At 37.6% G+C, this 27,802-nt stretch overlaps 1 protein-coding gene across 38 annotated transcripts in view; it reads right to left on the reverse strand.

Annotated features, from left to right (window-relative positions):
- TCF4 (transcription factor 4) overlaps positions 1–27,802 on the reverse strand; it is a 367,386-nt gene that overhangs the window by 167,725 nt on the left and 171,859 nt on the right. For 31 of the 38 annotated variants that reach the window (XM_031003835.3, XM_031003836.3, XM_063699233.1 and 28 more), the window contains one exon: positions 12,754–12,818. In XM_031003835.3, the coding sequence (XP_030859695.1) occupies positions 12,754–12,818 (65 nt within the window). Of the gene's footprint in view, positions 1–10,301; positions 10,323–10,879; positions 11,288–11,354; positions 11,513–12,753; positions 12,819–12,920; positions 13,297–27,802 lie in introns of those variants that run through there. The other 7 variants (XM_055368187.1, XM_055368186.1, XM_063699239.1 and 4 more) reach the window with 5 other exon arrangements.

A 27,802-nucleotide genomic window follows, 5' to 3' on the forward strand; every position in this document is an offset into this window, starting at 1 on the left:
AAACTGATAGGGTGTGTGTATCATCTGCAAAAGGAAATTAAGAACATGTTCTTTTGAAATAAATCAAAGAATAATCCCTCCCTCTATACATAAAACTCCAAACTTAAATGTTCTTTCCGGTGACAAATGGCACCCAGGACTTGCACCCTCAAAAAAGACTCAAGCGAGTCTTACGTGGTCGCTAGTTGGGAGTAGCATTCTGGGGAAGAAGTTCATGTTAGTGCCTTCTCTTTGGCTGAGACAGTTACATGGCAGAGATGCAGAAAGACTCCTTGAGGGACGATGTCATAGCAGTAGCAGCTGTTGACATTCTTCTTTGCCACATGTCATTGTCCATACAAATCTTTTACCACCACTGATGTTGTGTTGTACCAGTCACTCTACACATGACAGTTCTGAGCTGCTTAGCTCAGTGTGACAAACAGAATTCACAGTTCAAATGTAATAGATAATATATATTTCCACAGGAGTGAACCACATCCCAGGGAACAAAGTTCAGTTGATGGGACTTCAAAGCAGTGGCAGGGCGCAAGTTAAGGTGTATTCCCCAACTTTCATGAGTTTTGATCAAAAAGTTTGTTTACAATTCATAATATATATATATTTTAATTTTCAATATTTTTCTATATGACAAAACTGAAACCCTTCTAAGACTTTAAATTCTGATTCCCTAGGTTTTGATATCTTACTTGTAAGCGATGACCCTCTCTAGGACTCAGCCCTCCATTCCGTGAAACCTGGCATCTCTGTGAACCAGCAGTGGGGCACAAAATACCCTGGGAGAACACAGAGTGAGCAGTCTCCTGGGCCCAGGTAAGCCCAAGTGGAACCAAACGACCACTCGCTGACTTGAATCAACATTCCTATCAAAAAAGAAGAACATTCTGCCAGGCGCGGTGGTTCACGCCTGTAATCCCAGCACTTTGGGAGGCCGAGGTGGGTGGATCACTTGAGGTCAGGAGTTTGAGACCAGTCTGGCCAACATTGTGAAACCCTGTCTCTCCAAAAATATTAAAAAAAAAACTTAGCCAGCCCAGGTGGCGCATGCCTGTAATCCCAACTACTTGGGAGGCTGAAACAGGAGCATCACTTGAACCCAGGAGGCAGAGGTTGCAGTGAGCAGAGATTGTGCCACTGCACTGCAGCCTGGGTGACAGAGTGAGATTTCATCTAAAAGAAAAAAAAAAAAAATTCTTTTTTTTTTTTTTTTTTTTTTTGAGACAGAGTCTCGCTCTGTCACCCAGGCTGCAGTGCAGTGGCGTGATCTGGGCTCACTGCAACCTCCGCCTCCCGGGTTCAAGCAATTCTTGTGCCTCAGCCTCCTAAGTAGCTGGGATTACAGGCATGCACCACCACACCTAGCTAACTTTTTGTATTTTCAGTAGAGACGGGGTTTCGCCATGTTCGTCTGGCTGGTCTTGAACTCCTGTCCTCAAGTGATCCACCCACCTCGGCCTCCCAAAGTGCTGGGATTACAGGCGTGAGCCACCACGCCCGGCCCAAAGAAAGAAATTCTTTATTTAAACATGTAACTATTTTCTATCCTGACTGATTGTCAATACTGCTACTACAAGCCAGGCATGGTGGTGTGTACCTACAGTCCCAACTACTCAGAGGGCTGAGGTGGGAAGACTGATTCAGCCCAGGGGTTTGAGTCCCACCTGGACAACATAGAGAGACCCAATCCCCAACAACCCCACAAAAAAAAAAAAAAATCACTGCTTGATTTCTGATTTTCCACCTTCTCTATAACAGTCATCACCTCATATGTACCCGTGACTTGATCCTATGAAATCATCTACTTTCTGACTTTCAACAGAGTCTTTCCTCTGACTCTATGTTCACTTTGGGACAGTATTCACCTCTAACCACTCCCTCGGTCCAGTTATACACAGTTCATCTGAATAGCACAAAATGTTGTTTTGTTTTTTTGTTTTTTTTACTAAGAAACTATAGATAAGGAACCTGCTTACTGTCTTGTAACAGTGTGTGTGTGTGTGTTTCATATATATAGACATACACAATTCAGATATATACGATATATACACATATATGTTTCCCATATAGTGGGCAACTTGTCTTTTTGGATTTTTTCTATGAAAATATAAAGCAAAAAAATTCTTCTTGGTTAAATCACTACATATTGGCATGATTAATTCACATGAAGACCTATACAGATACCTTACATAACTTAAAATAAGTTTAGGCTCACATTTTTATATCAGTAAATATTTTACTCTTGTTCCTTCTTTGGATAAAAAACTATTTTGCAGACATCTATTACTGACTCAATCTTCAACAAGTATTAAGACTGTTGGCTGGGTGCAGTGGCTCATGCCTATAATCACAGCATTTTGGAAAGTCTAGGTAGAAGGATGGCTTGAAGTCAGGAATTTGAGACAGCCTGGACAACAACGTGAGACTATGGCTCTACAAAACATAAAAAAGTTAACCAGCCATGGTGGTATATGCCTGCAGTCCTAGCTACTCAGGAGGCTGAGGAGGGAGGATTGCTTGAGCCCAGGAGTTCAAGGTTGCAGTGAGCTATGACTGCACCACTGCACTCCAGCCTGGGTGATAGAGTGAGATCTCGTATCTATTATTTTCTTAAGAGTAAGTGTTAAGTTATTTAATCCAATAGGAATTCATCTGCATATGCTTTGTATGGCCTACTAACTCATTTCCTCTTCATCTTACTTCCTATTCTACTATTATGATGATCAAATGGATCTCAAAGAAGTTTGTAAAAATCACAAGCCACAACGTGAGTTATAAATTTGACCCCAATTTTGTAACCTTTGCATGTATTTATTTAATAATCACTTCAGAGTTAAAGCTGCATGTTAGGGTCCTTTCCCTTTGATTTTATTCTGGTCAGATTCTCAAAATGTTTGCTTCATGCAATTTGCATAATTTTTTTAATATGTAAAGATGAGGGGAGAAGGAAAACAAAAGTGAGAATGGATGAAAGTAACTTACCATCAAAGTATGAGGAAAGCTAGCTACTCAGCTAAATAAAAATAACATATTTAGTGATTTGTAATGTAAGAATAAAATGAACTCACTTGGGTCTCAGGAGGTCTGCAATATGATCTTTGCAAAAGGTAGCTTGCCAATTTAATTGAGGCAGGAGTTATTTAATTTTTTTACAGGTATAGTTTTCAATAAAACTACATATGCCTATAATACTGCAATGGCAGATGTGTCTCGATTATTAGAGGTGGGCTCGAGGGAATACATACAATGGATCTTGAAATCTGTAAGCAGCTGTTTGCAGGGGGCTGAAATGATGGGGAGGGCATTGTTCCACACACACATGTTCTTTAAGTGCACCAATATTTTGTTATTTTACTGCAGGTGTATTACAGAGATGAAATTTAATAACTTACTGTATACAATGCCAATAAAACTGAAAAGATTCAGTGCCCTGCTGTTCATTATCATGGTACAAATGAGCTCAGGATATTCTGTGTGCTTGCACAGTAAAACCCCAACACACAGAGACCCCCCCATGTACAGAACTCTAGAGGGTGGGTCCTGCCTAAAAACCTCAATGATACTCCTACGTAATTATTCCAAAGCACGGAATTGTTATTGTCGCAAATGCACATAAACATGGCTTTGAGGTAGCTTGAAAATAACATATATCTGGTATTTAAGTCATAGAAATTGTTCATTGGAAGATGTCTTCTAAAAGGAGAGGAAAATGGAAATAAAGGATATGTAGCTTTCATTAAGAACCCTAAGAATGTTAACGGTGATAATATATTCTATTCAACGAGATCTGGTGAAGTGCCGGGCGAAAGTCGCTCTCCCGCCAAAATGTAACTTTGCCCTTTGTTAAGTACAAGAAATGTCTGACGAAAATAAGTGCCATACTATGAAAAAAGCAACATTTGCATGTTGGAAATGCTAAGGCAAATGCAAAGAAATATTCTTGTCGGTTTCGGTTTTCTCCTCCTCATGAAACTACTTCTATGAGATTAGAAAACAACACGCTGAACATGAAAGGTCCATGCTTTAGGAAGCTCAGTTGATCTGTGAGTGAAAGCACATGTAAACAAACCCACGTCAATATCCAAAGAGCGCACACAATTTTTCAAAGAATGGGGTGCTTCAATTCTAAGCAGGTTATCACTATCAGGCGCGGCAGCAGACTCAACGATATATGCTTCTTTTCTGAAGTCTTTTTTTCTGAAGTCCTTAATAAGCCCATTACTTCAGATTACAGGCTTCTGTTGCTATCTTTCAGTGTTGCCAATATTTTAATTTGGGGGTTCAGTTTTACAGAGTTTCAGTAAAAAGCTCTCAACAATCAAATAATATCAAGCATGACCTTCAATAAAGAAATATTTCTGTCATTTCACATTGAAACACTGTCCTGATGTTGAATTTTGAGTATACTGCCTTTCTTACAGAAGGAGGCTATAGAGCTACACTGATCTCTACATGATATGTAGATACGTTTCAACATTAAATTATATCAGATACACCTCAGCATTAAATCAATTATTTCTTTAGTCATTAATTGATTTTTCCCCTTTGTCTTTACACCTATCAGAAACATAAAGATGAAGAACTGTAGTCCTAATTGCTAGAAGCTATTTTAAAAACGCTTAATGGTTTTCATAAGAAAAGAGAAGTTAATCCCATGATTCTGGTGAAATTTCAATTTGGATACTAGGAGTCCATTTCTTTGGTGTCTCATAAATCATCTCAAAGCAATTTCAATGGCTTTTTATGCACTAACTGCCTGAACTGTTGTTGTATAAAACTTGCCTATGCTCCTAGCACATATTCTGTTGTTTCATATATTTTACTTGAGGGCTAAATGCCATAATCGAAAAATTATTGGGGCATATTTAAGAACCTGCTAAAAGGTATTGTTTCAGAATCTCGCTGTATGTAGCTCTTGTGTTTTTGGAACAATAATGGGATCTATAATGAATCCAAATTTATATAATAGCAAACCATATTCTGCCTACATTGCACAAAAAGCAAAGCCAAAACATAATCTATACATTTTTAAGAAAGTGTTCACGCTGTTGCTAAAATGTGAATTGGCATATTCCACCCCAGCCTTTTCACAGGAAATCCTCATTGGTTTTAAGGAAATTGCACATGCTAATTCTGAGGATGTTACTGAATAGATTATTCATATAATCTTTTTTTCCCCCCTTAAGGCTGGGCAGTCAGGAACGATGCGATCTGCCCTCCGCTATGCCTTTCCCTACCGACTGTTCAGAGTTCTAGCTAACCCTGAATGGAGCTGAGTGCAGCTACTCTGTTGTAGATACTGTGTCAGGCCCAGATCCTCCAGTGGGCCTGGAATCGGCCAGACAGGGTTTTCTAGATGAGAACTAATATGGACTTCTGAGCCTAAAAACTCCTTCATGGGCTTAAGTAGCAGGGAACCCAAGTTGGAAAGCACTGGCTTTGAAACAAAACATCTTAGAGTTCAGAGTCTGGCTCTGAAACTTACTTGAAGCAAATGATTTGAGGTCTACTTGCTTTACTTCTCTGAGCATCCCTTTCTTAATTATTAACGGACGATAATATTAACCAACTCAGAGATTTATATTGGCACCTAATACTAGTTACCCAGGCTTCCTTTAGATTAAGCCCAAACTATCTTTTAGAAATTCACTCATTTTGACATTCACTATCAACCATGTCTGGATTGTGCAAGGACTGAGGCAGGGATTATTAGCTGATCCCTGATAGCACAGCTTCACAGAGCATCACAGCAACCCCCTCGAGTCGGCCAGTCAACTACTGATGATCAACCTTGTGAGATGTTTACTAGCAATTATAGAGTGGCAATATGAGAATCAGAGAAACACAGCTAGGGGCACAGAGGTTGTTGCAAGGTTCCAAATTTCACCAAAAGAATACTGAAGTTTAATTTACAAGGAAACATGCCTATAATTACCTCCCTCCTCTTACAATTAAAGCCTCTCTGACCATCAGCCTGAGCCATAACTACTTTTCTTATCAATATACCTTGAGAGTTCAAGAATACTTTAATGCCTCCAACATCCTCCAGGTAAGGAAACATATTAAAAACAGTAATTGTTATGACACTTATATAAAATATGAAACATGAAACTGATAGTGTTAAAATGAGTGATGAAAGAAACTGCCCTTTTATAGAAGAATACTAGCTATAAATGTGGAAGGAATGATGGAATTTTAAAAGAATCACCAGTTTGAAGTCTTCAGTTGAAATAACTGATTCAGGCAAGGGTCATCAATGTGTGTTAAAACTATTAGGTCAAAGGTTGCTGGGAAAAAGGGGTATCTGTCCATTGCTAAAGTATCAATACAAAGACTATTTGTTAATTGCAGATGGGGAAAGATTCCTTTACAATGGAACAATCCAGTGGTCACCACTTTTGCCAAGTGATTAAAGTTAGCATTACCAACAGCGGCATATCTCAATATTCTGTTGGAATGTAATTTGATATACACAGCACCCCCAATGAAGTACTCCAGCCAAAAATGTTTAACCTGAACCTGCATAAACCTTTAGAACTAATTTTAAATTTGTAGGCAAAACAAGTGATGAACAAAATTAAACAGCACCACAAGGAAACGAAATCTAATAATTCTAGAAAGGGGAATGTTTTATAGGACAGTTGGCCTGGTCTCTTTAAAGTCACTATCCTTCAAACAAACCAACAAAAAAAATTACTTGGGAAAATCCCCTAAGCCCAGAAGTTTGAGTCCAGCCTTGGCAACATAGCGATACCCCATCCCTAAAAAATAAATTATACAATTTTAAAAAGAATACAAATAGAGGAACAGCTCTAGTTTAAAAGAAATTATAAAGAGACGTAGAAATCAAATGCCACGCGTAAATGGCATTTTAGTTGCCTTTTTTAAGAAAGCTACTGAAGACATTTGCATGAGGACAACTGAAGAAATCTGAATATGGACTGAGATTAAGAAACTATTGTTAATCTCTTTAGGGATAATAACAGTATGTTAGTTAGGCAAATGTCTTATTTTTAAGAGATATGTACTGAAAAATCTATGGGTGCATTCTTATTAAATCTGCAACTTAAAATGGTTGGTTCACTGAAAAATATGTATTCTTATACATATTATACATACACACAAGAAAATACTGTATAACAAATACAAACAACTGTTTAACCTAAATAGCAGGTATGTGGCATTCATTTTATTATTTTTTCAACTGTTCTGGATGCTCAAAAATTTATGCTATGTAAGGTTAAAAATAAAAATAAATAAATAGAGCTCGATTTTCCCCGTTAATATCCAGGAAGCTGCTGGTGGGGATAGAAGGGAAGGTATACAAGATCTCTTGGTTTTTCTCCTGAGTATCTAACACACCACTACAGGGTCAATAAGTATTTCTTAACCAATGCAATGAAAGAATGGACCCATTCTCCCCTTTGATAAGTACCAGCTGACTTTTGAAAGAAGGGTATATACCCATAACAATCCCCCAAAATGAATAAGCTGCTGCCCGAAAAATACCGCTCAGGGACACAGCTGTGATGACATATATACTGCAAACTCAGGCCCTGTGATGTCTGAAACTGTCACAATTTAAAATATCCTGTCCTACCATTCACACTGCTACATTTCAATGTTCGGACCAGGATGCTGACCTTTGGTTCCAACAACACCTCTGCCAGAACCACAGATCATCTATAATTCCCTCATTCAGGCCTTTCCAGATATACAGGCCTAGAACGGTGAAGTCACCAGGTGAATGAGACGATTCAACCCCCACAAAAAGTCAGAGTGGGTGTCTCTCCACGGTATGACTTTGGTGTCCTTCCAGAGCCTGCACAGCATGTTAGAAGGAAGAGCTTCCAAAGGACTTTTTTGGGAGAGTGCAGTTTTCTGGTTCTCGTAGGCATGGAAAAGATGCTCACAATATGGTTCATGTACATTGCTATTCAGACCTTACTCCCTCAAAATGGCTTCTAAAAGTGATGCTGAGGAAAGAAACACTAGGTCATTGCAATTTTTGCCCTGCTAGGCACATGGTACACATTCAAGATAAAGCAGACATGGTCCCTGCCCTCCAGGAGTTTACAGAATCCTGTGGAAATCATCATGCAACAAATACATAAAAATGATGGCAAATTTTAAAAAGCACGATGAAGACAGGTGCTAAGGCCCTGCAAGGGAGAGCTTCCCAGGAAGGATGCATAAGACCTCGATGGATGTGCTGAACACTCAGGATAAACACTTAGGCATCTTAGCAAATTAAAAAGTGATGTGTATTTCTGCTTGCGCAAGGCCTAATTGGCCTAAATTGCCAATTTCGTAATAAACAAAATAATTTTGTACGGTTTTCACTTACATCCTTTCTATTTTGACTTTAGATAAGAAAAACTGAAAGAGGCCAAAAGTTTAGAATTAAGTCATTTGTAATACCTATTGAATCAAAAGTAAAAATAACAAGACAAAGAAATCAGTTCTGAAATGTGAAATTCATTTTGGAATCAACTACATGCTTAATTTCGATGAACCAAAAATGAGCAAGCCTATGGGCAAACTAAGTCACATATAAAGAAAATCTGTTTCCTCCCTGGTCTCCAAGTTTCTGGAAATTAACAACAAACTCCTAGATTAGGTCTAATTCTTAAATTCCATTAGTCATTTTAAGATGTAAACATTAAATAACTGTATCAGCAAAGTCCTATTTGATCACTTGCTGAAGAAGAAAAAGAATCTGGATGAGGTTAAAGCCTTGGACTTCACTAGAGAAAACAAGATATGGGCTGGGACATTCAGTTGTGGAATTCTATATAAAGATTTGAAGATTTTCACTGTATCACTAATTTTCACTGCCTTTTAAATGAAGTTCATATGCAATATATTTCCATGCCTTGAATAATCAAATTAATGCAAAAAGCCTAAAAGCATTTTCAAGGTCATATGTTGAACACAAGTCATTAATACACGGTATATTTCTACAGAACATTCTAGGAAATGATAAAACCTAGCTGCACATTAGAATAACCTGGGGAGTTGTCAGAAAAGCACAGGCCCAGCTCACAAGATTCTAATTTGATTGGTCTCAGATAGGCAGCTTTCTTTCTCTCTCTCTCCCCATCTCTCTCTCTCTCTCTCTCTCTCTCTCTCTCTCTCCCCCAGCTCTCTCTCTCTCTCTCTCTCTCTCTCTCTCTCACACACACACACACACACACACACACACACACACACACACACACACACACACAATACTAATAATGAAACCATGGCTTTAGACCTGGGCTATATCCCAGAAAGAAAATACAAACAATTCCTGATAATCAACTCTAAACTTCCATTTAAGGGGAGAAGTAATAACAAGTATTTGTTTTGATATCATCATCTCATTAAAAAAATAGATTTTAGCAAAATTTAAAAGTTTGCAAATCACCCAACATTCTATTCAAAGCAGCAAAAAGAAACCAAAACAAATGACATTTTTCCCTTCTGGCATTTGCAATGATGCCCATTAAGTTTTAGTTATTGGCTATTATAGTATTAAGGTTGGACTAGCTTGCAAAAAACTTTATTCCCACTCATTTTCGTTTCTGTCAGACTTTCCATTATAAATTTCATTTTCTCTGCCAGTTAAAAGGAGTATGAGGTTATAATTTGGCAAGAACATGTTAAGCTGGGTGTGATTTCTGTACCCCAATTTGATTTAAATTAGTTTTGTCATATTTAGTAAGAACTCAAAAAAGTTCGTTTGGCTACTTTTGCTTATCTATTGATTCATTTTCAACACAATTTTAAAAGTCTCAAAAAGTCACCATGTTTATTTCTGATAACTTCAGGTAGAAATGCATTAATGAAATAATATCTCATTACTATTTTTAATGAAAACAACTTAATTGCTAATAAAGAACCTGCCGGCTTTTGTTCTTCTGCTAAAATATATCCATTTAAAAAAGCGTCATATGTCCATCAGTATTAGTGTTAAATCCTTAGGAGAAATCTAAAATATATATCTATTTTTAACTTGATATATTTCTGAAACAACACACATCTCACAATAATAATGTATTCCTCCAGGACAGCGCTTTGCTACCTGTTGCTTACCACCACTCTGTCTCTACACCAAACAAAAGGCTATTGGGACTGGAAGAAGCATGTTTCCATATAGCACTGCTCACCCCTTTAAGTCCATAGGATACACTGTTATAATACGATAAAGCAGCTTTTGGAGCTCCTTAGGGCACACCATCTGAAGGTTTCCTATTCCGTTATCTCAATCATGTAGTAAACAGAAGAAAACAAAAGCCTCCCCTCCACGAGTCACTCACCTTGTCACACAATGGGGAATCATTTCAGCTGTGATCTGCTATTTAGACTTGAAGCCCAAGATACTGAGATTTTGCCTTTCTCTTTGGTTTGCATAGCTGATGTTGTAGACAGGGATTCAAATAACAATACGGCACAAGAGAAACTGATTCACTGGAAGACACACTATGGTCTGTTCTATTCTCAAATTTCACAGAAAGCAGAAATTCATACTCTGTACATTTTTCATCTTCAGTCCCTATTTCCCTCTGTCAGCAAATTTCCAAAATTTCACTTTTATTTATCCCTAAGTAATCACACTGTTTATGGAGATTGCTGCGACCACGCTAAGCACAGAGATAGTAGACTCTTGCAAGACTCACAACCATGAAGCACAAATTAAGAATGAAGGAATCTCCACACTCCACGGCTACATTACGAAGGCTTTTTAAGAAAAGCATATGCAGTCATAGTGCTATATACAAAAGAATTTTCCTGGACATTAATGCCTCAAAACGAACCTCCCAAGGCCCAGAAATTCAGCCATCACATGCCAATCCATCCACCTCTCTTCCACCCTCTGCCCCTTTCCACTTCTCACCTTGTGTTTGAAAAAAAAAAAAAATTAACTTCAGTTTCACCCGAGGGAAGTATTCCCCACAAACGGAGAAAGGAGGGTCTGTGTTCTGCACATACACAGACAGACTCACACGGTCTGGATGATGCTTTCACAAGTTAAGGGGCCTCACGCTTACTCAGCAGAGGAAATCTTTGTGTCTGTGAGGAATCACGCCAATTCCTATTAGTAAGAAAGGATACAGGGGCGAGGAAGCCTATTCTCTCAATGACCAGAAAAAGGGGCCCAGCGAAAACAGAGACCTCTGCCATGACCATCTGCAGAAAGGAAGGATGTTGTCAACTTTCTTCTCCCCAAAACTCTAATGACCTCCGCCTTGACCCTCAGAAACCAGACCCACAGGAACACGCTCTTCTGCAGGAACTGAGAGCTTTACACCAGAGACACAGCACTCAGAGGCTTGTCGCCCAGGCTATCTAGCCCGAACATTTGCACTCACATTCCAAAGATGTTTCCGTTGCGCTGGAATGGCTGTAAATTTCTTTCCTGCAGATTTCTTTCCAAACAAACTGCCATGAACTGCACTCCGGCAGGAGCTCTTAACCAAGCACTGTTCACCTCAATGCAACAAATCTTTCAGATGCCGAATATGACTGAATTGGTGGCTGGGCCAAGGGAGTAAACTTTAAAAATGCAAATATATACAGGGAAAAAACAAACACACCAACCCACCAGAAGTCGTACCTTCCTATGTCTGGTACGTAAAGGAAACTTTCCTCATAGGCTCGATTTAATTACAAAAACAAAACTTTGCTTACATTTTTCAGGGGTATATTAAATGGGCTGTTTAAAATAAAATTAAAATAGATTTTTTTCCCCCATCAAGAACATCACAGGGTGAGAGAGTTCAAGAGAGTAAGCATCCCCTTTTCAGCATTTGAAAAAAAAAAAGTACATTTTGTTTGCGTGAATAACAAAAACAGTAAAGAGCTCTGAATATTAAAGAGGATTATTAAATTCCATCAAGAGTTTTCCAAAGTAAGAAACCAATGCACTTATAAAAAGGAAGTATAAATTTTTAAAAAAGATTTTAAATACATGATTAATACTGATATTGAACTGAAAAAGAAAGCATCTATAAAAACTCAGTTGTCTTGAAACAAAGCTTATACTTTTAGCTACTGATAGTATTTTTAGAAATAGGCTCTCTCTGGAGAGTTTAAAGTATACAAATGCAAAGTGCCCAGAGACACAAACACACACATGCTATACCTTTGTATTACACTGGCATTTTATTATTTAATTAAAGTACTCTTATTTTTCTAGCTCACGCATGCTTCCCTTGAGACGGCTTTGCTGTTAGCCTGCTGGCCTTGACTTCCAGCCAAAAACAATTCAGAAACAAAAAGGGACAACAAATCATATTTTCACAGACATTTTTATCCCTCAATACAACCCTGTTTTCACACAACATCATACAGCCCCTATGAAAACTATAATTGAGGGCAATAGCCACCCGAAACCCAGGGTCTGACACATGACTCCGCGAAGTATTTCCTGCGTAAGAAATTCTTAAGTTCTTAATTGCAAATAAACTCTTTTGATAGAACCACTTTCACCGACATTGCTGGTTTGCAAACAGTGCCACTGGTACCGGCTGATGGATTAAAAAATAAAAACAAGCCCATGAATGTAGTTCTGATACAGCAGCGATCTAAAGATGAGGTGTTTATTAGTTCTAAGCTCTGTGTTATTTCATTACTTAAAGAGAGAGCCATTGTCTGACTTGCCGGTGCATCTTTGGTGTCACAGTTTAAAATGCATCATCTAATTTAGAAAACAAACTGATTTACCAGGTTAATCCTCTCAACCCTTCCGCAACAGAGATTCTCACTTACCTGGTGGCAACCCTGTAAGTTTGATTCTCTCCCATAAGATGAGTATGAGCCCCTTTCTGTTTTACCTGCCAAGAGAAATGACAAAAAAGTGTAAATTGTGTTTTTCCTTAAAAAAAAATCTCCTCCAGGTAACAGACATCTACTGCTCTTCCCCGATGTTTACATACGTAAAGTAGGCACTACTGGCAATGTATGCAAGCAAGAGAGGGAATAACACTTCCTCACTCTGGCTATGATAAACTGGAAAAAAATATCCTTCATTCCTATTCTTAGCCAAACTGCTCCACACTTCCAAAAACTGTCATTCCAATGGCCTCCACTTTCTCTAACAAACAAATCGTAACTCCTTATTTTCACTTTCTCTTGCACAAAATTTAAACAATTTCATTTTTATTTACACAGCAGGCAAATTATCTACGTAATGACCCTAGCCTAGTAATTCCCATTGATTATATTGACACTTAATAGTGAGGCCAAAACTAATCAATCACAGGCTCTCCAGATGGTGAATTTAGCAAAGAAACTATTCAAAATTCTGAGTCTCTCTCTCTCTCTTTTTTAAAAACTCCCTTTCCCAGGAGTGAACCCCATCATGATCAAGATGATGATGGAATTTACATTTGGGAAACAGGGCTTTTGAAAAATTGCCTACTCTGAACCCAAGTTCAGATTCCACCAATAGACCCAGCAGGACAAGGGATCATGGAATGTGAATGTCTTGTTCCAATTCTAACAACCCAATTTTTATCTGTAGACTGCTCTACAGAGATCTATAGACCCTTTGATGCTATTCGGCCACATCTAAGAATAAAATCAAGGGTGTTCATTTGTTTCTTTTTAAAGTTTAACCCCAATAATCATTAGGGAAGATAATGAAATCACATTACAAGAGATCTAAGCAGTAGAGTCCAGATAGTGACATGTGGAGAATCATTGTAGAAATCTGTCCATACCAGAACATTAAAAGGGGCTAAAAGAGGCAGGCAGGTGCCTAAGATCCCACCCCACTCAAGTCTAAAGGATACTTCTTTCGTCAAGACTGGAGCTTTACAGTAATTGTACTTGATACATAGGACTACAGTATTCCTTTTTCCAATGGGAAAACTCTAAACTTGTATTTTGAGAGGCTGAATAGATTTCCTTCTGAAGTTTACAACCCCCAAGTTTTCCCCTCTCAACTCAACACGAATGCTAAAAGTAACAGTAGTCTTTTTATCTTTTAGGTCAATGGCAATGGCAATGTTATTAGAGTATGCCTTCCTGACCCCACACAAAGAATGTATCTTTGATACATTTATAACCATAAATTTTTCTATGTGGTCAAAAGGGTATCCTGTATCCAAGTCATTACATATATAAAATGGATGGTGGTTTTCAAAGAAAGCCAAACCTAAGTCTTAAAATTAACCCCGTTTCCCAGTATTAACTTTCCTACTGATTTTAATGAATCTTAAAGTTGGGAAAACACCTCCGCCCCATTTCTGGTCTAGCGCTCAGCGCAAAGTATAAAATCAATGCCCCATATCAGTTTCAATTTCAGTGAAACAAGACACCATCGCACAGACTGTCAGTCTTAGAAGATCTAACAGAATAACTTCCATTGTATGAGGATTTTACACTGAAGAAAAGATACATTTATACTTGTATCAGCAGTGTGAATGGTCACAAAGACATATTTACTCATCTGTGTACGTCAAATTTAAGCTACTTATACCCTTTAACTTCTCTCTATAAATATTACTAACAGAAAAGGCTCGACCTTCATGAGCTATCAAAGGACGCATGTCCTTCCTTAAGCTCTTGCATCTAAGAATGCTTCAATATCACCATTACATCACTTACTTTGATGTAATATTCACTTGTTTAACAGGTAGATAGGCAGGCAGGAAGCTGGGCAGGTAAGGAGGCAGGCAGAAAGACAGAAAGATGGATAAAGTAGAATCTGCTCTGACTTCCTAAGAAACTGAACATCTAGTGTCCTGTTTTGGTAATTTCTAAAAATCTAAATTGTAAAATACAGTTTAAGGAAGAAAAAGCATCTATTTTTTTTCTCTAGAAGGAATTCCTGAAGCTATCCCCTGTAGAATTTCACCACTCAGCATTATTTCCCAACTTGACTCCAACACACAGAACAGGAGGGAGGAATTTTTCTGCCAGGATTTGCCTCACTTATAGATATAAGTTGGGCTACTCCTTCCATTATTTTAAAGATAAAAGGGCAGGATTTTTAAAAGGAGAGAGAGAATAAGTAGGAGAAAAAGAAAGAGAGGAAGAGTGGAATGCAAAGAGCAAGAGGTAGGAAAAGAAAGAGGCAGGAGGGAGAGAGGAGGAGAAGAATATGAATTCACGCTGCAGAGTCCCCAAAGTACTCTTGGCTACATGGAACCCAGCATTCTTTACTATCATATCAGATACAGACTGCTTAATCTTAATTTTGCTTGTTAAAAAATATTTATCCAGATACAAAAATAAACCCACTGCAAATTACAAGTTGTCAGGGTTAAAAATCTACTCCTGTTTGTGTGGGGGAGGATAAGAGACCAGCATAGACATGAATCATTCTCAGTAATTTGAGTGTTTCCATGACATCAATGGGCACCCGTCCAGGGCTCTGTCGAAGTCTGCGAGGTACCAAAGAGGCAGCACAGCCAGCAGGAGGCTGGGAGGTGGACTTTTTTTTTTTTTTTTTTTTAAGGATTATGCTCCTTGTAAAGATTTCATCTGTAGCATCCACTTTTACCATCAAATAGATCGGTCCAGAGATCATGAACAAACACATTTCATTCTGATAGTGTAAGCCTTTAACTTTATTACATCTTTTTGTTCCCCAATTCAACTATAAATCTGCCCTCAGAGCCAGAACCCCTGTTTGGGAGCAAAATAATCAGGCACTGTGGATAAAGCCCACGCACCTTCTCAAACATAAAATCGCGATTCCTATCATTTTTTTTTTTAAAGACTAAAAGCAGCCATTTTAAAAGGACACCTCGGTTTCTAGAAAAGAAACTATCTTTTGTGTAAATTATCCATTAAAAATTAGCTATGGTCTTGATGTTGATTTTCTGCTTAAAATTCACTTGGAACATTTGTTTCAGATAATAAAATTTTCAAGAGCGCTGATAACATGTTTGAGTAGGATCCTTAAGTAACTATCTGTGCTCATGAACACAAAAGCTCCTAAATATCTGTGTTTACTCTATGTCAGGCATGGATTTTTGTCACTTATACCAACTGGCTGGCGTGGACAGCCTCTTTCCTCCTTTCTCCATTCTTCACCACCCGCCTCCCCCCATCCCCACAACCACAACGGGGCTTTGAAAGAGCTAAAGATTCTATTTTTCCAATATTTAAAAGAGATAGCAGTGATGAACAAACCCGGCGCGTTCACTGCGGAATTTTCGAGACAACCCTCCGGTACTAGAATGCGACAGCCGCTGCGGATATTTTTTGGCACAAAGACAATGGTGGCAGTGCCAAGCCCCATGGCTAAAACTACTCAAAAGAGGCATAAGGGTAGCATTAATCGCTCAAGTCTTTTACTGCATGGAGTACTGTTGTCCATATTTTTTAAAACTAAAAGTACCCGTTAGTAACATTTGTTGTATGCCCATAAAGATGGGGTTGGTGCGGGGGGCGGGGGGAGATTCTGAAATATATACCAGAAACATATCTTGTCAGGCATTTGATTCATTTTTATACCTAAAAGGACCAAATGTTAAATTTTGCTGCTGGTGACGATTTGCCGTGCATGAAATGAATATGACCTAATGGAGTACACGAAGGGCTGAATGAAAGCTATAGAGAGGATTTCATAAACTAAGTCGACATATTGGCTAAACAACTTTCTTCTGCAAAAATGATGTATACAAGGGAACATGTAATACTATGTCACAATTTTTTAAATTAAACAAGGAAAACGCTGTAAATGAGCAGACACAACATCCGTCAATCAATCCTTCTGGAGACAAAGGAGATCAACATGCAGCCCCGTCTACAGAACAAGTCGGCATCTCCAGTGAGCAAACAGTCCAGGAAGTCAACATGTGTTCTGTCCAAATCGAACCCGTCCGCTGCTAAAGCCTATATTTAAATTTGATTATTAAAAATGGCACCAAATGGCAATCAATAAAGGATTCACTTGCTTCCCCTGGCCCAGAAAAACTAATATGAGCAGGAAAGGCAAGCAACTTCCATATAAAAAAAAAAAAATGTTTTGCTGATCTATTCAACAATCTTTTATCTTGCTGTCCCAAGAAGGAGCAGGAAAATTTGCTTTTTATTTGAGGGTGATATGGTTAACAAATGTCTATAGAATTTCAAATTGAATATTTTTATATTCTTGTATTATCAGCCATTTGACTTCCAATTTTTCTTCCGATACATCCATGGTATCCTACTGTAAGGGAACTGGGTGACAATGAAAATATTACATGAAGGGAAAAAAATGATCTCATAAATCCATTCCACTCATAGGGATACTTCTAAGAAGGATCACCTTTGGTAGATTACTGCCCCTGGATACACATGACAGTTCTAAGCCACCTAGAAAGAGCTAGAGACAGACGAGCAACTTATCAATAAAATGATTTCTAGAGATAAGCTCTAACAGAGATGATCCCTCTTGTGGTTGACCAGTAGGATAATAACACAGTCATGTTTGGTTGTGTAGCCTTTCATTTGTAAAATGCCACTTTAAAAATTATATATAAATGGTAGGTGTTTCACCCACCGCTGAAATAGATTTATCTATATGGGAGAATATATCATCCCGTGAAACGCCTTGATGAAAAATTATCTGATGCTGCAGGACAACACCAAGCAAGGCTGTTTCACTGTTAATCCTCATTCTGGGAACTGAAGAATGAGCCTTTTGTTCCCTGGCATCAGACTAGGGAAGTCATCATAAACATGTTTGACTCAGAATAAATTTCTGTCCCCATCCCCAGTCCCATCCCATCTCTGATTACCCTTTGAATCTATATATATGTAGAAAGGACTAGTTCATTAAACAACAACTGAACTTTTTAGTAGTTCTGAACATATACATGAGGTTATTATTTACAGTCCTTCATCGTTTCCATGCCTGCCTTTTCCTTCCCTGTCCAAATAAGAATAGCTGTGTCCTTATCATGTATTAACCACTGCTCAAAGCTCTACATAAAATGATTCATTCAATCTGCACAACCCCATAAGGCAGGTAATAGAAACACCATTTTGCAGATGAGGAAACTGAGATCTAGAAAACTGCCCACAGCCACACAGGTACAAGTGACAGAGCCAGGATTCAAACCCTGGCAGTTTGTTTGCCCAGACTGTGCTCTTAGCACTATGCTATGCTGCTGGTGTTTAAACTCTGGGGAAAAAAAAAAAAAAAGTATAAATAAACTAGAGGCCCGACACTGAAGACTCTCAAATCCCAGAGCTCAAAACACTCATGAATTTGATATGAAATTAATGAAAGTGTCTTATAGGCAATGATAATTTACATTTACATGGTGTTTTATTCCTAAAAGGTCTCTAGGTACTTTATAGCTGCACAAATGATACACATGGATTCTGTGACGTCTTACAATAAACTGCCACCATCTCCGCACATTAACACAAAGCAACTAATTAACAAAAACATGGCAGAAAACTGCATTTCTACACCTTTATGTGAAGACTGCGTCTTTGTATTAAGATGTACAGAAGAGTAAAAGTAAAAATATAATCATAATACAGGACAACCCAGCATCACTCAGTGTCATCTATAGAATAGTGATCCCACAACGGGCTCCAAAAACCAAAAGGGAGACTAATTAAAAGAATCTACGAACTGTTACAAGCTATTGCCCTGCCCCCCAACAGATTTACATTGTATCTAGCATGTTAAAGACTCTGAGAAGTACTGCAGTTAAGACATTTAATTCAGGGTTTTCTTTTTTTTTAATGAGATGGGGTCTCACTATGTTACCCAAGGTGCTCTCAAACTCCTATGCTCAAGGATTCTTCTGCACTGCTCTCCAGAGGAGCTGGGATCACAGACATGAGACACTGTACTTGGCTTTCAATTTAGTTTTATACAATGTTTCCTAAACTGACTTGAGCATACATGCCCGTCCCCATCTTTTTTGTGTCTATTAATACAAGAGCTGATGACCTTTAAGAACTACTATTATTTAAAACTTAACACTAAGAATATATCAGGTTACTATATATTTGTAGTTTTCTATCAGATAAATGATGTAGGTTCAAAAATTAAATTTTTATTTTATTTAAATTGATATGAAAACATTTTGACTATTTAATTTGCTGGTTTCTATTGGCTTATATTTCTTACGGTAATCTGTGGTCATGCAGGTATAGCTTCATTGTTCTGACTAGCTAGTCAGCTTTACTCCCGATCCCAGTTTGGAGGTGAGACTCTGGGTTTACAAAAAAGCAGAAGCTGACATTATTCTTTCGATTTCCAACATTTCAGAGAAGAGTACTGGTTCTCTCCTACAGAATCTTATGATACAGGGACAACTCTGCCTTCATCCACAGTCATTTAAAAATCTAAATGTAAAATAAATTTGTGCTAAAAGAATTACAACTCCATTCCAGCAAATAAACTAGTCATCTAACAACCTAGGAAATCCTATAAAGACAAATGGGGGAAAAGGTAACTAACTAGGCACATAGCTTGTATGTATCAAGGGATAATGAAAAATGGGCAGTAAACCATTTTTTTTCTGGAAAAGACTGGCATTAACTCTCTCTTTCGCTGATGTTCTTTTAGTCCTAAAAATAGAATACTCAGTAATGTCCTATAGCTCTGATCCCACTGGAAATTGGGAGTTTTGGCTGCATTTCATCACTGATTCCCCTCATCTCATCTAGGCATTGTGCTGCCTTTAACACAGTGTGGGTACTGAAACCCCAGGTAGTATCTTAAGGTGCCACCAAAAGTCTTCACTTCAGGGCTCTGCCTAAGTGAAGAATTTCAGATTCTATATTCAATTCTCCATAAAGCACTTATATTTGTAATGCACTATCTCGCATGCAAATTTAACTTACATTATTTAAGGCAACACACCCTAAAAGCTCAATTAAATGGGCATTTTAGTCCATGTTTTTATAGACGAAGTCACTAAAATTAAGGGTAACCAGCTCATATAGTTAAAAAGGCTGCACAGATATGAAGTGGCGAAGTTAGCACACAGACCTCCAGTTCCAGTACCAAGGCTTTCCCACAATATGCCACCTCCATTTGGAGTTTTCTAGATGTATCATTATTACTGCCTACTGTAGCAACAACCATTGCCTTCTCACTACCGTAATCCTCTCCCCAAATAATTTAAACTCAATTCATAAAGTCAAAGAGTTCTCAAGTTCCATGATGGATGAAAATGTCCGAATCGATAAGCATTTTGAGTGAACATCCTACAGTCCATCAAAAACTACCTTTTCACTGAAGAATAAAAATATTGTCCTAGATGATTTCACATGGCCCAGACAACAACAGCCAAAATCAGCCCCTCACTTGGCATCCTGCTTAGGAGAAGTACACACATTATCAAATTAAAGCACATGAGTTTTATGCTTGATTTTCCGAACACAGGAAAATCTTTCATTGAAAATAACACTAATTCCACAGAGTGTGCAATTAATCAACATAATCATGGGGATAACTTAGCTGTTTGGGGAGGTGTGTCAAATAACTCTTTAAGGCCACTAAAGTACCACTTGAACCACCAAAGTAATGATTTTCTGAATCAGCAATTTGTACAAGGGTCCCCTAGAGACCTGAAGGACTAAGGGCAACCCTGAAATCACTCAACTTACTTCTAATGAGTAACTTACCATTGGCTTTATGTGAATAACATCTTCACAGTGATGCCTACCCTATCTTATATTTTTACTGCAGTTTGAGTCTGTGATAATTGGATATAACCAAGGCAATTAAGGACTTGTGTGGTCTTAGAAAAAACAGCATATGCATTTGAAAGCTTATTTTTTATTCAAAAGAACATAATAGTTTTTCATATAAAAATGAAAAAAAGCTCATCTTGCAATACATGCTAAAGGTGTCAAAAGCACGCAGAAATAAAATATTTTCACTATGTTCTTAGGCAGAAGGAAGACTTGTGATGAGCTGGTGAGTGTGGAGAAAAGCAATTTCCTCAAATTCAATTCATGGCTAAGAAACCTTGCTGATCAGGAGAATTATCAGCAAGACTTCTCCTAAAGGCAGATTCCTGGGTTCTCTTCTCCATGGTACGTGAATTCGGTAGAGTCTGGCATTCTCTCTTTTTATTTTTTTATTTATTTTTTTTAAGACAGAGTCTCACTCTGTTGCCCAGGCTGGAGTGCAGTGGCATGCAGTCTCAGCTCACTGCAACCTCCATCTCTTGGGTTCAAGCAATTCTCCTGCCTCAGCCTCCCGAGTAGCTAGGATTACACGCATGTGCCACCACACCCGACTAATTTTTGTATTTTTAGTAGAGATGGGGTTTCACCATGTTGGTCAGGCTGGTCTTGAACTCCTGACCTCAAGTGATCTACCTGCCTCAGCCTCCCAAAGTGCTAGGATTACAGGCATGAGCCACTGTGCCCAACAGATTTTTTTTTTCTTGCAAATAAAATTCCACTGGTTATTCTGACCAGCTAGGGAGACAAGCAACCAATTTAAGTGATAGGCACAGCTCTATAGGTTACATTAGCTAAAACTCCAATAGACCTGGTAACATGGTAGATAACAAAAAGTAGATTACTACTAGCACTCACCTATTTACACAGAGCTTTTAAAAGACAAGGAATTGTTGATCCCCAAGGTCATTTCAGACAGTTACATTTCATGGGTTAGAGAAACCTTTCTCTGGCAGCATGCTAGGCCTTTAAATATGCTCATCTCCAATAATGAAGGCTGTTTTTTTTTTTTTTTAAGAAATCAATTTTACATTGCCAAGTCGATTCCCCTAATAAACAACAGCATCCCAAAATATGAGAATCCCGGAGTTTTGTTAAGGTTGCTCCTCACTGATCAGACCCACTGGCCCGCTGCTCTGAAAGCATCTCTCTTCTATCTCAAGAGTGGATGTCACCTTTAGAATCCAGGATCCAACGCTAGTGAACCTGACCTGGTTCGTTCATTTAAAAGGGTCCTTCTACCCCTTCTCTGACTGTCCATGTTCTGTGGAGGCATGACAAGTCCACAGTGAGGGAGAGAATCCAGTCCTTTCCCTTTCATTGGAGGAGATGGGTGACATTTCTGGCTGAATGTAATAGAGACAACATCATCTGGGCAAGACTTTGGTGCCTGGCTAAATATTTTGGAATTTATTGGAAAATATGAAGGAAATCAGCAGCCGCATTTCACCACACAAATCACTTTTAATCATAAATTATTTGCTGCTCATTTAACTGAATGTTCCACCAGAGTCTTAGCAACAGTCAATGTAAAAGATAAAAATGATACAACTCTAAATAAGCCACAGTGGGATGGAAAAGAGAGGAAAAGGTTTGCTTGTTATAGAGTAGTCTACATAGGCACTTAGTTGTCTATATAGAAAAATTATGTATTTTAGCACCATGGTACACAGGTGATGGCCTTAACTTTCAAGCTAAGTTTACAGTGAACAAGAATATAACAATGTTCATCTCTTAAACTATACACATTGGATATGATACTCAAAACTACATCAAAAGAATGGGGGGGGACACGACAATGTTATATATGGTATATAGATATGTATAATACATACATAAACACACATATGTGACATTTTTAACCCCAGACAGAAGATAATCCAACTGCCATTTGTATACGTATCTGTAATATATTAAATGATCACTTCTCTAGCCTTAGCACTGAACACAATTGACCTATATCCCCTAAATATGCACTACTGAGAGAAACTGGAGGGGAGTGGGAGGAACAGCCCAGAACTGAAAGCACATTCCAAGGAAGACAAAGAGTAGGAAGATTGCTAACCATTATATTTATAGAAGAACGATGTTTTCCAGCCAAGCCTGCTCTTCAAGATCAACTTCAAGAGAATGGGCCCATAATAATAACCAAACTGCCAGATACGCAGGGCCACACTCCCCAGAGGCCAACCAGCCTGCAGCACTAGTTATTGTTCAAGGAAGGGGAAGGTTGGTAGATGAATGGTCCCATGCTCCAATGTTTAAGAGAAGCCTCTCAATGACTGAATCTAGGAGCATGACTCAATCAAGAGAGGAAGGTGGGGAGCACAGGAAGGAAGAGGAGAGGCAGAAGGAAGGATGAGAGGGAGGAAAAAGAGAAAAAAGAAAGCAGACAAGGAGTAGCCAGAAGAATGACCTCATCCTATAAAAAGTATGCAAGAAAATAAAATGCATTACATATACTATGTTTACAGACCACAATTTTTAATCCTGAAACTTGCAAAAATTATCGTCTGAATAGTGGTGAATGAGGCCTAAAAAACACAATATAGGGAAATTAATATTTGTTGGGTGCTTTCTGTGTAACATGTGCTGGATGCAAGAGAGTCAACAATGCACATTATTCTCAAGGAGGTAAGAGTTTAGATGACTAAATACCAGGAGTAACACAATGCTATCCACCAGTAAGGGATATAATGGGAACCCAGAGAAGCACCAAGAAAGAGCACCCAATACAACCTCATTGAAGACAAGGTGGTAACAGGAGAGACATGTATGTGAGATTTCATGCAAGATGACATTCTAACAGAGGTAATAAGGACTTAATATTTGTTAGAATGCAATTCTTAGTTATTTGACAATGTTAAATCAAAATAAGTAAACACTATTAAGTAAAAATTTATATCATTTATCCAAAACAAATTTTAAGGTAACTGGAACCTAAAATTGCAAAGGGGAAAAACTGGAAGAAAAGAAAGAAAAAAAAAATGTAGATGACATTTCTGCCCTTCCACAGCTCTAAGTTCTTTGATCACTCCACGGTTGGTTTGGAAGTTTTTATGGCTTTTGCTTACAAATTAGAAAAATTTGCAATGTAAGACAAAAGAACTATAAAAATCTAAACTGCCTTCTCTGTACAACAAATACCAAACTAACTCTATCAAGTCATTTAATTTCAGAGATACACAGAAATCACTTATACAAACTAAATTATTATAAAGACTTTGATGGAGCCTTGTCAACAAAAATTGTTGCTATTTTTAAAGACACACTCATTACACAGAGCCCTGGCCTTCACTACCAGGACCCAAGGATGCTCTCCACCCAGGCAACAGTAGAGAGGCTGACACTCTTCCTCTGTAACTGCCCTTGTATAGTTTAGTCCTGTGTCCTGGGAGTAAAGAGACCATCAGTGATTTGTTCCTTTAACATCTCATACTCTATAAACAGCAACTGCAAAAGCAAAACAAAACAAAAAATACTTTACTCAAACTACCATTCTCAATGTCTGCCAGTGAGCACAGCTTAATTTGGTTTGCAAGGAAACCAAAAATGCTTTTATAAAGTATTATGATGTAAATATACTCATTTTCCTTGGCAAAGCAAGTGAAAACTATCAACCAACCATAACAGGAATTTTTCTACTAGGGATTACCTACCACATCCATTACAGACAAATAATCATATTTCAAAATTTCAATGACTTATCTATCCCCTTTTAAGTTCTATTCCCAACTTAGTCCAACAAGAATACTTCTCAAATACAATCAAGCCAAGGGGAATATGAAAGCAATGAAAATATGGTTAATCGTGATATACAATCAACCACTTAAAAAACTCAAGAGTATTACAGACATTGCATGTTATTTGAACTATCAGGATTATCTATTTACCAAAAACACACCCAAAACAAAACCTCACCTTTATTTCCAAATAAAAACAAATTAACGGCCATACTCAGTATTAAGCTACAACTTTATAATCATGGTAAATATCTGATCAGTTGTATAAAAATAAATTGAAACAAAACAAAAAACAAAAAAAACCCAACCTTGAAAAGTAAAAGAAAGTAAGAACCTCACACACCAGTCAGTTCCTATCTGAGCAGCCAGCAGAGGGCGCACATGCCCCAACAAGAGCCGGCTATGGCCAGGCACTCCCCAAACTTATTTAGTACTAAGTCTCACCAAATCTGTATGGGGGAGGAGGGGTACAGTCAGCCGATCAGTGGCATTGATAAAACTAACGTGCTCAATTTAGGATCAGTAAGAAACATACATAAGTACACTTTAGTATTAAATACTGACTTTAACAGAGATTTCTCAGCTGCTCGATGGAAAGTTGTTCATTAAAAAGATTTGTACAGAAGTGAGCTTCTGTCAGTTTTCAAGGTCACAGTAGTTTTTATTGCCCTATCTGACCTGTATGAGGACTTATTTGTAATGCAAGGATTTATGGAATTAAATATTAAATTTCTAACATAATTAACACATATTTTTGTGAGTATATTGAATTACCCTTAGCAAAGTCTCTTTTAGTGTATGTATATTTCTGTGTGTCTTATACAAATCTATTAATTAACTTTTGCAACCCTAAAGCAATCAAATATGTAGCATTTAATGAATAAATTGAGATACGTAAGTTCCTTATTTTCCCACTGGTTTGTGCTTGATTGATTACTTGTAAATTGTCTATTCTGTGTCTCTATATCACAATATTTGCTTTGGGGTTTACAGTAGGTTATACCAGAAGAGTACCTCACAGCTATGTATGTGCACACACATATAGGTAGGGCACTGTTTATTCTTTTAAAGAAGTTTTCCTACAGATGCAAAAGTCACAAATTGTTCCTACTGTTTTCCAAGCTTGTTGAAACAATAGCACAAATTGAAAAAAAAAATTAACTCATAAAAGCACCAAATTAAAATGAACAACAAAGACTACATTATTTACTTTTACAGATAAAAATTAAATAGTCCATAACACATCCAATCTCTAATTTTAAATAGGTTAGAATGAATGGAAGGTCTGCCCCTAAGTTTCAAGCTAGAAAGCCTGGTAGGATAATTAGCTGCCACTGTCCCTCCACCTAAATGATCATTTCATTTGATCTTAGCCAAAAGGCTAAGAAGCGATTCCTAAATGATCATTTCAACGTCACCTCTCTATTCACAAAACAAAAACAATAAAGCCAAGTAACATTTTCATCATAATATATATATATATTTTAGCATCCTTCATAAACTTGAAAGAACTTAATTTATAGAATCTAAAAACCAGGTGGCCTACGTTACATGTAGGTCACAATAAATAACATGCCTCCTTTGGCCAATGTGGCTACACCATTTCTGCCTAAGTTAAAATGACGATGTTTCATTATTCCTAAGCTCTCAGTTCTGAAATGTTTACACAATCTGTTAAGTCCAGGGAAATTTAAATGATTTTGACATGCAGCCTGTTAAGGCCAGTGACGGGGATAATGCCTCTTTACGTGGGTAAAATTTTGTGGCATATAGGTCACTCTCTTAAGGGGAATCAACTGTGTGTCTCTTCTTTGCACTTCTACCACAATCCTTCATCCTGCAGCCTGGAGCTGAGAGTGAAATGCAAGAAAGGAGCCGAGTGCTCAAAGCAAAAATCTGCTTCCAGGACAATCCATTATATCTGACAAGTTAAATGTTCCATGGTAGGCCATATGGCATCAGAGCAGGCCCGACGATGGAAGAGGGGAACTCAGCAAATGCATCACAATTAAGGAGTTTGGCTACAGACTTTACTTAGAATTACTTATTTTTTTTTTATCAAAGTTTAAATGCAGTCCCTCACATTTTCAACTGAATCCCTTTGATAAGACCATTTTTCAAGAAGTGTCACAATTTCTTTTCTCATCCCGCGACTGTGGACACTTAAATCTACAGGTAAAGGTAGACATGGCCATTTTTACCAAATGGAGTTTCAAAGATGAGGACCTGTAGCTGCATTTTTAAAACGTCTTCAAGACAAATGCTATGTAAGCCCTATCTGCTCACTAGATAGGATATTTAAATGAAAGTGATCATTGGATTAGGGCATTTAAATGAAACTGATAGAACATTAAGTAAAACTAGTTTTCAATATTAAGTCTAAAAAATCTTAAAACCTGTACAGTCAGAACTGACATATTCCTGTTTCTTCTGCGGTTTACTTATTATCTATCAAATGAATGAATGGACTGGACTGACTCTGTTGAATTTATCTCCTCCTAGCATGGCACCAAAAAGGAACTCTGTACATCCTGCTAATACCATGTCCCAGAGGCAAGTTTTATAAGCTCCCTAAGACACTCTGATGATTAAAACTAAGTTGCCTAAAATAATATTTGTCATTAGGGACAATGTAATGTAAAGATCTGTACTTAATCAAGATATGCATTTATTACATTAAGGCAGAGGAAGATAAAATTGATAAAATCACTGAAATAGTTAATATTATGCTACAGCGTGTTACCATTCTTTTAAATTAAAAACGAATGTTTTTATTTCTCCCAAAGAATTCTCGGGGGAGAACTGTACCTATAATAAAAACTGAAACAGCTTTCAGTAGAAGTATCCAAACTCATCTGCTCCAATGGTAATTTTATCAACTCCTTTACTTCCTGAGGATGATTTTCTTGAGCAAATGTGTGTGTGTGTGTGTGTGTGTGTGTATCTGTGTGTGTAGTAATAGGTAGATTCTAAACAATAATGATTATCGTTTAAGTATTCACACTGGTTTGCAAACATGAAATTCATAATGATTAAGAGAAACATGCATGAATTTTTCCAAAAGAGAAGATGTTAAGACTCATTTCCCTAAACTATTTTCATTCTCTATTTCTCCAGAGGGTCACTATTTCCCTCAAATGCATCCGCTTTTGCCTTAATTAAGGATAACATTGCTTCAATGAGCCTGTATATACTTTATAAGAATGAGTCATTTTGCTTTATGTTGAAACTTATGAACACATTTTTTTCTGGTGGTCTTAGTTATCATTTGTTAATAATCTAATGTAACATTATATTTGCATCTCCCTTATTTTTAAATATGAGATGATTTACTGAATTATAAAAGATGATATGTGGGGTATGAATTGGTCATTTGCATCCTGTATTAACAATCAATTGTTAAGAACTGTTATGAC

The sequence above is a fragment of the Gorilla gorilla genome, chromosome 17 (genome assembly GCF_029281585.2).
Source record: "Gorilla gorilla gorilla isolate KB3781 chromosome 17, NHGRI_mGorGor1-v2.1_pri, whole genome shotgun sequence".
NCBI lineage: Eukaryota > Metazoa > Chordata > Mammalia > Primates > Hominidae > Gorilla > Gorilla gorilla.